Below are 14,345 nucleotides of genomic sequence, written 5' to 3'. Positions count from 1 at the left end.
AGCTGCACATTAAGTAAACATATGCAGACACACGGTATGTTTACTTAATGTGCAGGCATGTGAATGTTTTGCCATTTTTACAGCAGCTGATATAGAGGGGGTGTAAATTGTCTTTTTCTATTTTTTGTTCCTCCCTGAATTGCTGCCCACAACTTTCCTACCTTGAAGCGAACGCCTTTATTCGTGGACGTTGTACTTCACAAAGACAAAATGACATGGTAGCGTTCCTAAACCACCTAATGGGCTTTTGCTGTCTCTGTTGCTATGGAGACTGAGCAGCAGTGTAGCTGATCTGCCAGAGGCTGTCCATGATTCTCAATTTAAAATGTAAATTTCTGTTGTGCTAAGGCTCTAAAGTGGATTTAGTGTGTATTTAGGCCTGCCTTGCTTCTCCAGGGAGAGTTAGGGGTGGTAGAGTCGAGGGGAGGCAGAAGTCTGATTTATAGACTTGCCATTTTATGTCTCTCTGTTGTTTATTGTTGCCTGCGTGCTCGGCTGCTCCACGGGCGAGAATATGCTGAATGAGTTTTCGCATCAATTTGTTGTTGATGCAGCAGGAAGAAAATAAGCAGGGCAGGCTGAATATTTAACAATGTCACTGGTTCTCTGGTGTCCTTTCCACCTCTCATCCACCTTTGTCTGACTTTAAACATTCTCTCACAGCCGTCCAGGGTTGTTAAAAGCAGGTGATCCAGGCCTCCCCTGGTTAGCTGACTCCTGGCCTTCCACAAGTCTCCCAGCTAACGGGGGCTTAGGGAGTCCAAAAGGCGGCAGCAACTTTGGCCGAGGAGGTAAGAAACATAAACAAGCCGGAGCGATGAAGAATACGGTTTAGCGATGCCTAGTTGGACAGTTTTGATGTTGATCCCTTGGGAAGCATGCTGACAGGATGTCACACTTAAGCACATATACACAAATAGGTTAACACACACACACAAATTAAAACAGCCTTCAAGGGCTCTGTTTTACTAATTTGATGTGACAAGCCTGATATCTGGCTTAAATTTGCACTGTTTAGATATTGTTTTCCCCATCATTCTTTGTCATGCTCTGCCATTGTCCGTTTTTCGAGGTTGCGCACAGTGGTTGAAGTATATTGGTTTCCATTATGTGTTTGTATGCCTACATGTTCTCAAAGTTCAATGGAACCCTGGTGAGCTTCAGGCTTTATTCGTGCAAGACTGTTGAGCTGAAGGTTAGCACTGTTTGAGCATCCCTCTTGTGAGCACTCCACCCGGCTCCCACAGAGCATTGCATGCTAATTATGGTTGTTGATAATCACTTTCATTTATATCAAGTCCATTTGAGAAATGTATTTAACTAATACAGAGTGCTGGAGCAGCAGGGAGTGTTAATGACCTTAAAGATCGTTAACTTCATGTCAACTTATCTCTCCATGATGCCTTTTCCATTTCCCTCCCCTCTCTGTGTTCATCCTCTTTTTTGCCTCAGATGTTTTACCGTCTGCAGCGGTGGAGAAAACTGGTACCATGCTGTCTGATGGTGCCATCTACAGCAGTATCGACTTCATGGGGAAGGCAGGCTACAGCAGCCCAGCACGAGGCACTCAGCCCACCCCCTATGCCACCACTCAAATACTTCAGTCCAATAGTTTCCACGAGCTGGCGGTGGATAGGCCAGATCCCCGCTGGAAGGCTTCTCTTCAAGCCCAGCAGGAAATAGCAAACCTGGGCTACTCGCTAACTGACAGACGCCCTGGCAGTGGTATGAGCCACGATGAAATGATCAAGATCTTTGTTTATTTGATTGTTTTTGGTTTTGTTTTGGGTTTTTTTCATTTTATGATAAACTCCTTGGGTCTCTGTGAACTAAGTGTAGCATCTTTGCAGCAAAATCACAAGCACTTTTTTCCCTATCATTTAAATTACTGGGAGCTAAACCAAGGAAAGACCAAACTAGGAAGGAGAGAATTTGTTTACATATTCACTAAAAATAAACCCTTAGGATAATGTCCTTAATTACTCTTCTGTCTTCATCACAATTCTACCCTGGGAGCTTATCTTGCCTAGAAATGTCACGCAATCATGACACATTTCTTTTGGGTTAATTTGATTAGATGGAAGAAGAAAATCCCTCAGTGTTTGGAGCTATTTATGTAGCTTATATACATTTAGTAAAGTCGTGGAGGCTTTTCTGTGTGTTCTTTTTTTTTTTTTTTTTTTTTTGCACTATAGGCCGTGTGCTCAGTTAAATGTCAAGCTAACCACAGATAAAGAGAACAAGTGGAGAAGCAACTTAAAGTGGTTTGCCGCAGGTTTTGATGCCTATTTAAGAAATGTCAACATTTAGAAAATGTTGTAATGTGCTGTCAGCACACAGGAGAGACGAATAATGAAAACTGGGTAGAAGACAGGTTGGGTAAAAGTTCACAGAGAGAAGCAGCAGAGAAAAATAGAAGGTACCTTTTTCCAAGCAAAACCGAATGTGTGTGGACTGAGAGTAGAATAATACTCTTGCGTATTTTGTATAGAGGAAGCTAAACCTCTCTTTGCCTACCCCCAGGTGCAAAGGCTGGGAAGAAAAAGAAGCTAAAAAGTGGAACAAAAACCTCTAAATCAAATGGGACATGTTGGGCTAACATGCCTCTGCCACCACCACCCATGAACCCCCTGCCTGGGACTGAGGTTGACCTTGACTGTTACCCCCAGGAAAATCATGGAGGAGGGTAATGTACATTCATATGTCATCAGTCTCTGTACTAAAATACATAAAAACAGAAAAGAAACACATGCAAACACAGAGCCTGCACTTGGGGCCCAAGCAGAGTGTATGCATGGGTGGCTTTGTGTTATTATCAGAATTTGGATATAAGCTGCCTGTTTAATTTACCTTGTGAAAGAAAAAAGAATTAGCTGTATTAGCCTGTTAAACGCTAGTACCCTAGTTAGCTGAGTGACTGCTGGCCTACATTTAGCCCTTTTGGCTAAGACTAAGCTAAAGTCTTTGTTATGAAAAATGGATGTGGTCGCCATGCTGCCCCACACTAATTTCTGAACTCTGCAATGTGAAGCCTTTTTGTTTGTTTTTTGTCTATGCCATGTTTTTTCGAGTTAGAAGTGACTATATTTAAACCACATGATGAAGCGCTAACAGTGTGAGCTTAGTTAGCAAGCTATATCCTTAACATAGCTGCTAATAAGTGCTAATTAACATATAAACAAAACATTATAATTTAACTCAACAAAATTAAAAAGTTCTTGGAGTGAATTCCTTTTTTTTTGTTATTTATCTAGCACCATTTCTACAGTTGTGAAACCACTGGGTGTGTTTGAACCCAACCACTAGCTGGGGATCTTTCTGTGCCTATGTGGGTTCACACCAAAGATATCCATATTAGGTGCTTGTCTTTGGATTATGATAAATCCAAACAGGGAGCTGGTTTAACGGGGGCGGAGCCTCACAGCTGAAGGCTCTGTCTCCCCCACTGTATTGTTGGAAGCTCTAGGAACCACAAGTAAGCCTGCACTTAGAGAGCAAAGTGCTCTTTTGGGATAATATGATATGATGATGAGATATGACAGATTCTGATTTTTCTGAATGGTGGCTAAAGTGCTACTCTCTGTGTGGTAAATCTTCTAGAGCAGATGTCTTCAGGACCACATTTTGCCATCCTGAATTGCACAGTCACACTTGCATTGTAAAGCCTAAACATATTGTGGCTGCTATTTTCTGATCATTTAAAAGTGTTGAGAACACTTTTGTTAGTGGAATATTTACAGGTATTTTCTGTCTTTGGCATACATCTCTAATCAGTTATTTAGGAAAGTCAATGTGGTGATTAACATGAAAACATTTTGTCCACATGCCAGATATGACAACGGAAGCTGGGCACCACCAATGTCTGTCCAGACCTACCGCCATCAGAATTTGGAAAATGAAGTAGAGGAAGAGAGAGGTCCCACTCCTCCCCTGAGAGGAAGGTCCTCCTCCCCAGCAGCAGCTACTTTTAGTCAGCCTTCATCGTCCTCTCTCAGTTCTGCCCACCATGAAGAAATGCAGTCCATCTTGCAGGCTCACTTGGATGAGCTGACTAGAGCCTACCAGTATGAAGTGGCCAAGCAGGCATGGTAAGATTCCCTTGTAAAGCTAGGTTTTATAAAAATTTATTTATATAGCCCTTTTCAATATACAGTAAGCATCACAAAATGCTTCACAACCAAAATGCTAGAACACCAAACAAGGAAAAGCAAAGATGGCTTTTTAAGACCACCTTTCATATTCTTGTTTTTGGTAATAATGTGAAAGTGTGAAAGCTTTGCATGGTAACGCAGATCCATTCAACTATGTTTGCTTTGCTCTGTTAGAGAGATGCATGTAATTTTATTCATTTTATTCTGGTGAAAGTTTGGATTTTGCATATCAATGGAAAATGTCTGAGTGCCTTTCAATGCTGGTATTTACATGTGTCAGCTCAGACCTGCGGCCCGTGTGTCTTGCAAGCGATAAAAACATCTCTCCATTGATTACACCTTTGATGGAGCATTGGAAAACTTGACAAGTCAGTGGCGACATGGAGGGTAATGACTGGGTTTAGTCTTACATGCTGTTCTGACATCAGTAAATAGAGTTAGTAATTATGCATGCATCTCCTCTATGGTGGGATGCGAGCCATCATGGAGGACAGCTGTGCGGGAGATAACAGGCATGTTGGTGACAGCCCTGCCCATCCAGATATCCTTAATCCAGTCCAATTACAACTCCATTGTGTTAGCACAACACACACCAGCACTGAGAAAGTAATCAGTAAAATCACTGCAGGCATTCATAGTGTATGCACATTGCATCTCCACCCTCCTGAATATCTACTGATTCTGAATTTGTAATGCTTGTTTTGCAGCATTTTTCACGCCCATTATCTGTCTTCTGTTGCTTTAAAAACATTTTATTAATACACACTGTTTCCCCACATTTAAATAGGCATATGAAAACCAGTCCAAACGTGTCCAACTCCCCAATCGACTTCATGTCTAGTACACTGGGTTCTGATTTGGGAACCACTCTCCTTTCTGAAGACGAGGAGGAAGAGGAGGAGGAGGATGAAAGATATGCTGTGGTGTCAAAGAATTTGTGTGGCTTTGAATACACTCCTGGTCACAGCATGGATAACCTTGAGGGCTCAGGTAAAAATGTTTTAAAAATTAATTGCTGTCTTCATTTTTAAGTGAATAGACCACTGAGTCATTGACACTATGAGGTCATGCTCACATGGAAATATGGGTAAATAATAATGCATAGGTGCTGAAAATATGACAGATATTAACATGCATGCTCTAATTATATTTTTATATGCCTACACCAAGTTCACCGATAGCACTTTCATTAGGAATATGGATGATTTGTGAAACTGAGGTATGATTATTACTTATTTATGGAGCCCATTTTTAATTCATAGCTTTCACTTGATGTGTTCTCACTGAAGGCATGCCACTTTTAAGAATAATATCATTCCCATGTGAGAATGTAGCTAGTAGAAGTTTTTCATCTTCAGTGTAGTCGATGAAAAGCATAATGATGAAAAGAAAGAAAGTACAACCTCTCTCAATTTCCAAATTTTACGTTGGAGGACATAACTAAAAAAACATTTTTTTAAAAATACAACCTGAGATGAACAACAATGCATTGCATATTACACCATGTAGCAAAAAATAAGCCAAAATGCTGAAGCAGTGTGTGAAAAACTAAGCCATGATTCAGTAGCTTATACAATTACCTTTAGCACCAAGTTTTAGCTGTTGGACAAATGGCCTCACATTTGACTCTAGAATACTTTGGAACACAGATGAGTCCATATTCGACTCAGTGATTGCAAGGTTCCTGGTTCCCATGGCAAACTACAAGCCCAAACTATCCCCCTTCCATTACTGTGCTTGACAACTGGTATGATGTGTTGGTGGTAATATACTGTCTTGGGCTTTTGTCAGATGTGGTGCTGGGCTGTATGGCCAAACATCTCCACTCGGAAGTCTTCAGATTATCCAGATTATCCAACTTTACAAACCTAAACCTTGCTGCCGTGTTCTTTTCATGAGACGAGACTTTCTCCTGGCAACCTGTTTCCAAACAAACCATACATATTCAGTCTTTTTCTAATTAAACTGTCACAAACTTTAACTTTTCACATACTGACTGAGGCCTGTAGCATCTGAGATGTAGATTTTTTTCTTTTCTTTTTTTCAGTTTCTTTGAGGTGAGTTTACTGCAGAGTCCACTCCTGGGAAAATTAGCAACTGTCTTGAATGTTTTTCACTAATGAATAATTTTCTCACAGTGGAATGATGAACTTCAGATTGTTTGGAAATGGCCTCATAATGCTTTCCAGATTGATTGGCAGCAGTAACTGCTTCTCTAGGATCACTGTGGATGGTTTTCCTCCTTGGTATCGTGTTAGCACACACCTGAATTTTCCAGACTAAAACTGCTAAAAGTAGTTGCTGTTAATGCATTTGATTAGTAACCTAGTTGAGGCTATAAGTGAGGCTGTATTTAGACTTTCACACATCATTTCAACATTTTTCCTTAATTTTTGTCAAATAAATAATGGCACTATCTAATATCCCATGCATTGTTGTTCATATGAGGTTGTATTTAAATAATTTTAAGACATGCTAAGGAACAGATGATTATTTGTTATGTCCTGATACGGAAAAAGTTAGAATTGAAAGAGGGTGTGCTTTCTTTTCACCATGACTGCATATGAATGGGAGACATGTGGATATAGTTATGATTCACTGAAAGGAAACATGTGTTTTGCTGTCATCACTACTGAAAAACCACAAAAGTGTAGATTTAAAACATATAACAATACAGATGTCAAAATGCAACAAAAGGAAATCTGTCTCTTATCAGAGATTTTGAATGGGGTACTTAAGAAAAGGACGATATCAAAGAGGAGACAATTCTGCTTTTCTTGTTCATACATTCAGCCAATCTGAGAAACTGCATTCATGTCAGATAGTTTCTGAAATACATTCTTTAACTCGCAACAAGAAGAAGTGCCTTTTATGGTGGGTGACAACCAATATTGTCTTTTTAACAATATCCACTATCACACGTAAATAATGTAAAAACAGCAGTGAATAATCAAGAAAATCAGCTTTCTAACTATCCAAGGCATTGCAGATTTCTTCAATATCAACACTATCTGCCAATGTGGTTGGGCCACTGAAGCTTGAAGTGAAAATGTTTTGCAGTGTGTAGCCTTGCTAATCAATTATGGGTCGGCAACACAAACACAAAAGCATAAAATGGATCATTTAATCACATGCATGCAAGCCCCCCGTACACTGTTCTGGTCTTTTAGGACATTGATTGGTCGTTTGGACCGCGATTTGCGCGCAATGTGATGCAGACAATACATTTGGGCAAATGTAAAACAGTTTCATCATCTCAAGGATATTCAGATAGTTTAGGGTTAACCATTAATACCTCTTTATTCTTTTTCAAAGAAATATTAAGACAGTCTGTTAAAAGCTGCTTGAAGTCCTCCGTGGATAGATGTCAAAGCAATAATATATGATATTTCAACATCTTTAGTAGGGCTCTACTGAAAAGAAACACATCTTGCATTTAAGATTTGATGCATTTATAAATAGGTTTACTGTGTGAAAATGTTTCTTTAAAGAGAAACTTGATGGCTTCTCCCACAGGGACAGGATTGTACCATTTTTAGACTCCATTGTTTGAAAGGTTAAAATTGAAATGTGAATTGAGAATATGTGTTTTTTAAGCCCTTTTATTAACCCATTGCAGGGCAAAATGCAGATCAGTGTGACTAAAAATATTTACCAACATTAGCAATGCAAACATTTTATGAACTCATATTTAGCTGTCAAGAGTTCTTCCTATTTTAGAAGTGCATTCAGTCACAGCGAGGGAATTATTTCAGTCCAGTGAATCAAAACATGAATAAGGTTTTTTTGTGGTGGCAGTATTTCCACAGCGGCTGCCATATTGCATTTGTGGAGTACTTCTTTAAATAGTTTATTTATTTTCAAATGCTTGTCTGGTTTTAGAGCTTGATTTTATTGTCACTCAAACAAAGAAAAACAGTTCTGTACTCTGATTCTGGCATTCAGTAGCAATATGCTCTCATACCTTCTGTTTCGACATCACATATAGGCTAGGATGTAGAACAGACAGTTTTTGAAATTTCTAGTATTTGTTGATTTCAATCGCAGCTTTGAGTTCCGCTATCGTTCCAACTGACACGTTTGGCTTGTTAATAGATCTGCTGATCCTCTATGGGTTTTCCAAATACTTGGTTTTGAATTCATACCCAAACCTTAATATTCAATAACTGTCTCATTTCGGTCCATTATAGGTAAGGCCTCTGAGCAGTGTCTCTCAGACAGCTTTGGCACAGCAGACCATGGTACACAAGGCTCGCATAGCCTTGGACACAAGAGGGCGCCACTCACTGCTAACAAGCCTCAGACAGACAAGGTTGGAACTCTTCCCAGACGAAGAGACGCTAACACAGACGGTGAGTCTGGACTTTAATACCCCCAGCTATTACTTTTTATTTATTTTAAGTCTTTTTAGTACATTTAATGAGAATGCCCATATCGTGACGTCTGATTCGTATCCTTTGCCAAACACCCTGATCTACCATCCACTCAATAGCCCACACACCAGCCATGAAGTCCCTGCACGGCATGGGTTCCCACATGCACAGTTCGTGGGCAGCTGCTCCCTCAGACCCCTCTGAGGAGTGCATGGTGAGTGTGTCCACGCTGGAGCGGCAGCATATGGCATCCTGGAGTGGCACGACATCATCCAGCAGGGCCACCCTGAGTAGGGGTTCAAACAAGAGAGCTGGCATAGAACCCTCCCACAACGGGCATCCTTCCACAAACGGCACAGAGAAAAGGGAACACTGTGAGTGTTCATCCTCAAAAGGATCTACTGTATTTGTGTGTGTGTGTGTGTGTGTGTGTGTGTGTGTGTGTGTGTGTGTGTACACATGTGTGCACATTACAAATATTGGATATCTCTTGTAAAGCAAACACAAGCAAGAAAGTAATAACATGCAAGTTTTCATGAATTCTGATGCATTTAATAATTTTCACTCTGCAAAGATTAACATTAGACAGGTTCAGTTATATACTATATATATACTACATACACTGATCAGACACAACATTAAAACCACTTCCGTAATACCGTTTAACCTCTAAATATGACTAGTAGCATGTAAAGGTAAGGCTCCCATAGATTGGACTTTTTCCAGGACATCCTTCAGATGCTCAGTTGAGTTGAGATCTGGAAAATTTGGAGGACAGTTAGAAAACTTTAACCCTAGTCTTGAATGAAATTTACGGTATGAAGGAATCATCAGTCAAATTAAAGGGGACATGAAGGGGTGTAGATAGTCTGTAAGAATGTTTAGGCAGTTGATAAATGTTAAAGGATCAACTACATGAGTGCATTGGCCAGAGCATCACTCTTCCAATGTATAATAGCTTCCTGTTATGCACCAGTGTCTTTCCTGCATAACAGGGAAACACACCTCACTGAAAATGTGATGTATAAGATCAGGCCACCAAGCATATAGATCCATTGTGTTTTCACCTTTCTCTCATAAGCAGCCTTAAGGCTTTCAGCAGTGGATGCTACAGGTTAGAATTCACTCTTCATGCAACCAGTTCAAACTTATCTTTTGTTGTATTTTTTGTATGTAATGTTCAAAACGTAGCATCTCAGTCATGTGGGATCAACTGACAGGACTGAGATGCTCTGACCAGTAGTGTAGCCATACCATTTTGGCTATTGGCAATGTTCCTGACACTCTTATGCTTGCCAGTTTTTCCTAAATCTAACAAACACTAAGTGTTCTCTGGAACAGTATACCACATTCAAGGGTTTGCAATATTAGCAGTGATGTTATATTCTACTAACAGTGAACCCCAAAGTTAAAAAGGCTGTTCCTATGAATGGTAAAATTCAGTTAAAAGAAATCTGGTAGAATCTGGTGGAAGGGGAATAATAAAATAAAGTCAGATCACCTGGGATTTTTTTTATTATTAAATTCTATACATAACCTAGAAAAAACAAAAACAAATACAGTTTTGGTATAGATTGAACAAAATCTTTTGTCTTGTCACCTCAGACACATCCTGAGAGTGGCAGCTGAAAATCCAGATTGTGAGAGTAAAGTTTTTTATATCATCCAGACTTTACATTGTTTCCTTTGTGTCTGTCTGTCTTTCTTTCAGAGTTTATGTGAAGCATCATTCCCCGCAGTTGCTGCCTGTCCCAGGACACCTTGTTTATAAGCGCTATGAGATTTTTCTCTGCGAGTGACACTGTATGATGTTTGGAAAATGGAGACAGAATAAAGACAAAGAAGCAAAATTGTGCAGGATAAAATGCAGAGCTGTAAATGTCATGTACAGACACAGACACCACTCTCACAGTGTTATTTTCATCCCCCTCTTCAAAAGAGTAAACAGTGCGTTATGTGTCCGCTTCTATTTTCTGTCACATGGTGTACAACAATTCACACAGTGGAGATGAGGAAGAAAACACACAACTAACAAAATGACTAATGATTCAAATGAAAAAGGACTTGCATAATTTGTAAATAGATTTTTTAATGTTTTTCTCTTTCTTTTGCTTTGCTATGCAAGCCAAACCCAATGTTGTCTTTTTTTGTGATTTATTACCATGAGTCCTTTTTTTCATTAATGCTCAAACTGTTAGCTTGTTTTGATGAAGCTACTGTATCATTGTATTTTTGCACAGAGCATTTTGGTGAAAATAAGCACAAACCCATTGTCAGCTAAGCTGAGGAGGAGAATCATAATGGCAAAGAGGGGAATCGAGAACATAAACAAAAAGACATGTATACTTGGCTGTGCTGTATTTTTTGTTTTTTTGAGAAATGTTCATCTATTGAGAATTATGAGGCAAAAAACACAGGCGAAAACTAATATGCCAAAATAACTGTGTTTCATACTTCTTTTGCTGGGAAACCTATTATGCATTATACTAAAAATGTTTCTCAACAAATGGTTAATAGAAGATTTTGTATGGTAACCAAGTAACACATCAGCTGTGATATCCAAAGCAAACACAAATGGAAATATACTTCTCTGCCATTCCCAGCATTAATCTCTTAATACATATTTATATATATATCTGTTCCTTTTACAGTTACATCCAGTGACATGATGATAGTGCAATATTTAAAAATACAATATGACAGTTTGTGAAATGAGAAGATGACAGGAATTTGGAGCAGGTCACCTATAATGCATTGGATAGATTAATTAAAAATGTCCAATGTCACTTGTAGAGAAATAGGATGTTTTAATGACATGTGTTTATGATGTTAAACATCAAAGAAATGATACTGTTCAAATTTGTTGTTATGAACGACAGAGCAGAATGGTTATGGATTTCCACTATCATCAACATGTATAGACTTGAATGACTGCCAAATTGAAAGATGTTTTGTAAAGTTTTAAAAAAATACAGCCAATTATCATTTTCTGCCAGTGAGATTGGGAATGTGATGTCTTTACATTTGTTTGGATGGTTATGTTCTGACCGTTGTTCTGGTAATGGCTCTCCCTATGAAGAATCTTTATGCCAGATTGGTTTGCCCTCAGGAATACACAGCCACATACAGTAGGGCCATTTTTTTTTTCCAATCCTATGATGCAAAATAAAATGTGTATGTGAAAATTAACAAATTCTCTTCTCACAATTGCCTGAGTTTGAAATATGATTTGTTTTTAACAAGAAATGCCCATTTTGGATTTTTCTGAAACAATTAACCTATTTTTACATTACAAATGGTTTTAAAATATACTCCACAGTTACAGTTTAAACTAAAGAAATGTCATTCTCTCTCTCTCTCTCTCTCTCTCTCTCTCTCTCTCTCTCTCTCTATATGTATATATATATATATATATATATATATATATATATATATATATATATATATATTAGGGGTGCAACGATACACAAAATTCTCGGTTCGGTTCGATACTTTGGTGTCACGGTTCGATATTTTTTCGATACAAAAAAATGTTCATGCCTTTTTAATTTGTCATTTATTAAAATTATAAATATATATTTTAACTCAAAAGTACAGTTTTTAAATTTAACCCTAACCCTTGTGCGTGTTTTTTATTTTGACAGCGAATGCGCACCTGCGGACCACTTATGTGCAGCCCTGGTTATTTAGCTCGTCATATTGCAGCCACAGAAATTCTTTTGTCCATGAAACCATAAAGCTGCACTTTCTTTTTGCCTTATAGTCTGATTTGTCATAACTTCTCCGTTTTGTGGTAAGCTTTTCTTTGGCTGTCACTTCTTCACCCCGAGCTGTCTTATTTGGCTCAGCAGAACTAAAATATATATACTGCTACTTTTACACACGGACTCACATAAGCTGAGCGATTCTCTGCGCAATCAACCTCTCACATGTTTAAGCTGCGGGAGATTTCACTTGTCATGTTTGCATAGTAAGCTAACGATTAATAAGACGATGTCAGAGGAATTGGTGCACAAATTATCATCACTCACAGATCAGTGCTGTCGCTCTCTATACTAATATATATATTAGTATAGGATTGTTGTTCTGACTGAACCTGCGAGCTTTCCTCAAATTCAAACCAAAGCATCTGGTGGTGGCTAACCAACCGGACATAGTGGTGGTAGACAAACAGAAGAAGACGGCCGTAGTGATCGATGTAGCGGTTCCCAATGACAGCAATATCAGGAAGAAGGAACACGAGAAGCTGGAGAAATACCAAGGGCTCAGAGAAGAGCTCGAGAGGATGTGGAGGGTGAAGGTAACGGTGGTCCCCGTGGTAATCGGAGCACTAGGTGCGGTGACTCCCAAGCTAGGCGAGTGGCTCCAGCAGATCCCGGGAAAAACATCGGAGATCTCTGTCCAGAAGAGCGCAGTCCTGGGAACAGCTAAGATACTGCGCAGGACCCTCAAGCTCCCAGGCCTCTGGTAGAGGACCCGAGCTTGAAGGATAAACCGCCCGCAGGGGCGTGCTGGGTGTTTTTATATATATATATATATATATATATTATAGGGGTCCAACGATACTCGTATCGATATTGAACCGTTCGATACAGTGCTTTCGGTTCGGTACGCATATGTATCGAACAATACAAAATTTTTAATTTATTTTATCAACTTTCCTTCTGACGATGCTGTCTGTGTTGAGCGCTCAGTGGATCTGCGTTCGACTACTCCGCCTAGGTTGCACTGTCGAGCGCAGATTCACTGAGCGCAGCACAAGCTAGCAAGACAGAAGCTAAGCTCGTTGCAACATGGCAAATTGAACCTCCCCCACCCTCATTCAGATCTGGCGTTTGGAACTATTTTGGTTTTCATGTGAAGTATGACACTGAAGGTAAGCGCGTCATGGACAAAAGTAAAACAGTATGTCGGATGTGCCACGCAATGCTCAATTACATGGGTGGGAACTAGTGCGTTAGAGCAGTTTGCTCGTTAACGTGTTGACGCCATCCAGCCCCACGCACGGGCGATCCGCTGTAGCTTGTTAACGGAGATTTGCCGTGTTGTGGCGTTAACGTCATTTCAGATTAACGCTGACAGCACTAGTGGGAATACAATGAATATGACTGCACATTTACGCCGACATCATCCTAGTGCAAAGACAAGTGGAAGCAGACAAAAACAACAAGCATGCATGCTACAAACTTTACCCGAGTCATTTAGACAGCCGTTAGCACATGATTCTCCTTATGGGGACCTGATATGTTTAATATGCTGCTGAGAATATAGCCCAGAAGAAGCGTATAGTATAGCTTTTATTTTGGAAAGAGCCATTTCTCTGTAATAAACTCTCGTTTCCAAAAATGAGTGATTTCTCGATCAGATAGATTTATTTTTTTATTACTTTGTTGTTTCAGCAACATCAGAATTTAAAAAAGGTACTTTTGAGTTAAAATATATATTTATAATTTTAATAAATGACAAATTAAAAAAGCATGAACATTTTTTTGTATCTCAAAAAATATCAAACCGTGACACCAAAGTATCGAACCGAACCGTGAATTTTGTGTATCGTTGCACCCCTAATATATATATATATATATATATATATATATATATATATATATATATATATATATATATATATATATATATATATATATATATATATATATAAAGCTATGGTAAATTGTTTAAATTATCCAGGGAATCTTAAAACAAACTTTAGAAACCACGCCAATTGTTCTTCAGCAATAATTCAAAAATAAGCTGCACACCAGTGCATAAATGTAAAAAAAAAAGATGTATTATAAACAGTGTAACATCAATGTATCTACTT

General features: G+C 39.0%; 1 protein-coding gene across 2 annotated transcripts in view; it reads left to right on the top strand.

The window, feature by feature from the left end:
- Window positions 1–11,717, top strand: part of LOC113030223 (roundabout homolog 2-like) — an 84,551-nt gene extending 72,834 nt beyond the window's left edge. For both annotated transcript variants that reach the window (XM_026181436.2, XM_026181437.2), the window contains 8 exons: window positions 664–791; window positions 1,453–1,725; window positions 2,524–2,686; window positions 3,831–4,088; window positions 4,939–5,141; window positions 8,342–8,503; window positions 8,644–8,898; window positions 10,236–11,717. In XM_026181436.2, the coding sequence (XP_026037221.1) occupies window positions 664–791; window positions 1,453–1,725; window positions 2,524–2,686; window positions 3,831–4,088; window positions 4,939–5,141; window positions 8,342–8,503; window positions 8,644–8,898; window positions 10,236–10,237 (1,444 nt within the window). In that variant the 3' untranslated portion in view covers window positions 10,238–11,717. The remainder of the gene's footprint in view (window positions 1–663; window positions 792–1,452; window positions 1,726–2,523; window positions 2,687–3,830; window positions 4,089–4,938; window positions 5,142–8,341; window positions 8,504–8,643; window positions 8,899–10,235) is intronic.
- The last annotated feature ends 2,628 nt before the right edge of the window (window positions 11,718–14,345 follow it).

The sequence above is a fragment of the Astatotilapia calliptera genome, chromosome 10 (assembly GCF_964374335.1).
Source record: "Astatotilapia calliptera chromosome 10, fAstCal68.1, whole genome shotgun sequence".
Lineage (NCBI taxonomy): Eukaryota > Metazoa > Chordata > Actinopteri > Cichliformes > Cichlidae > Astatotilapia > Astatotilapia calliptera.
Note: the sequence above shows the minus strand (reverse complement) of the source record. Positions and strands in the feature narration are given on the sequence as shown.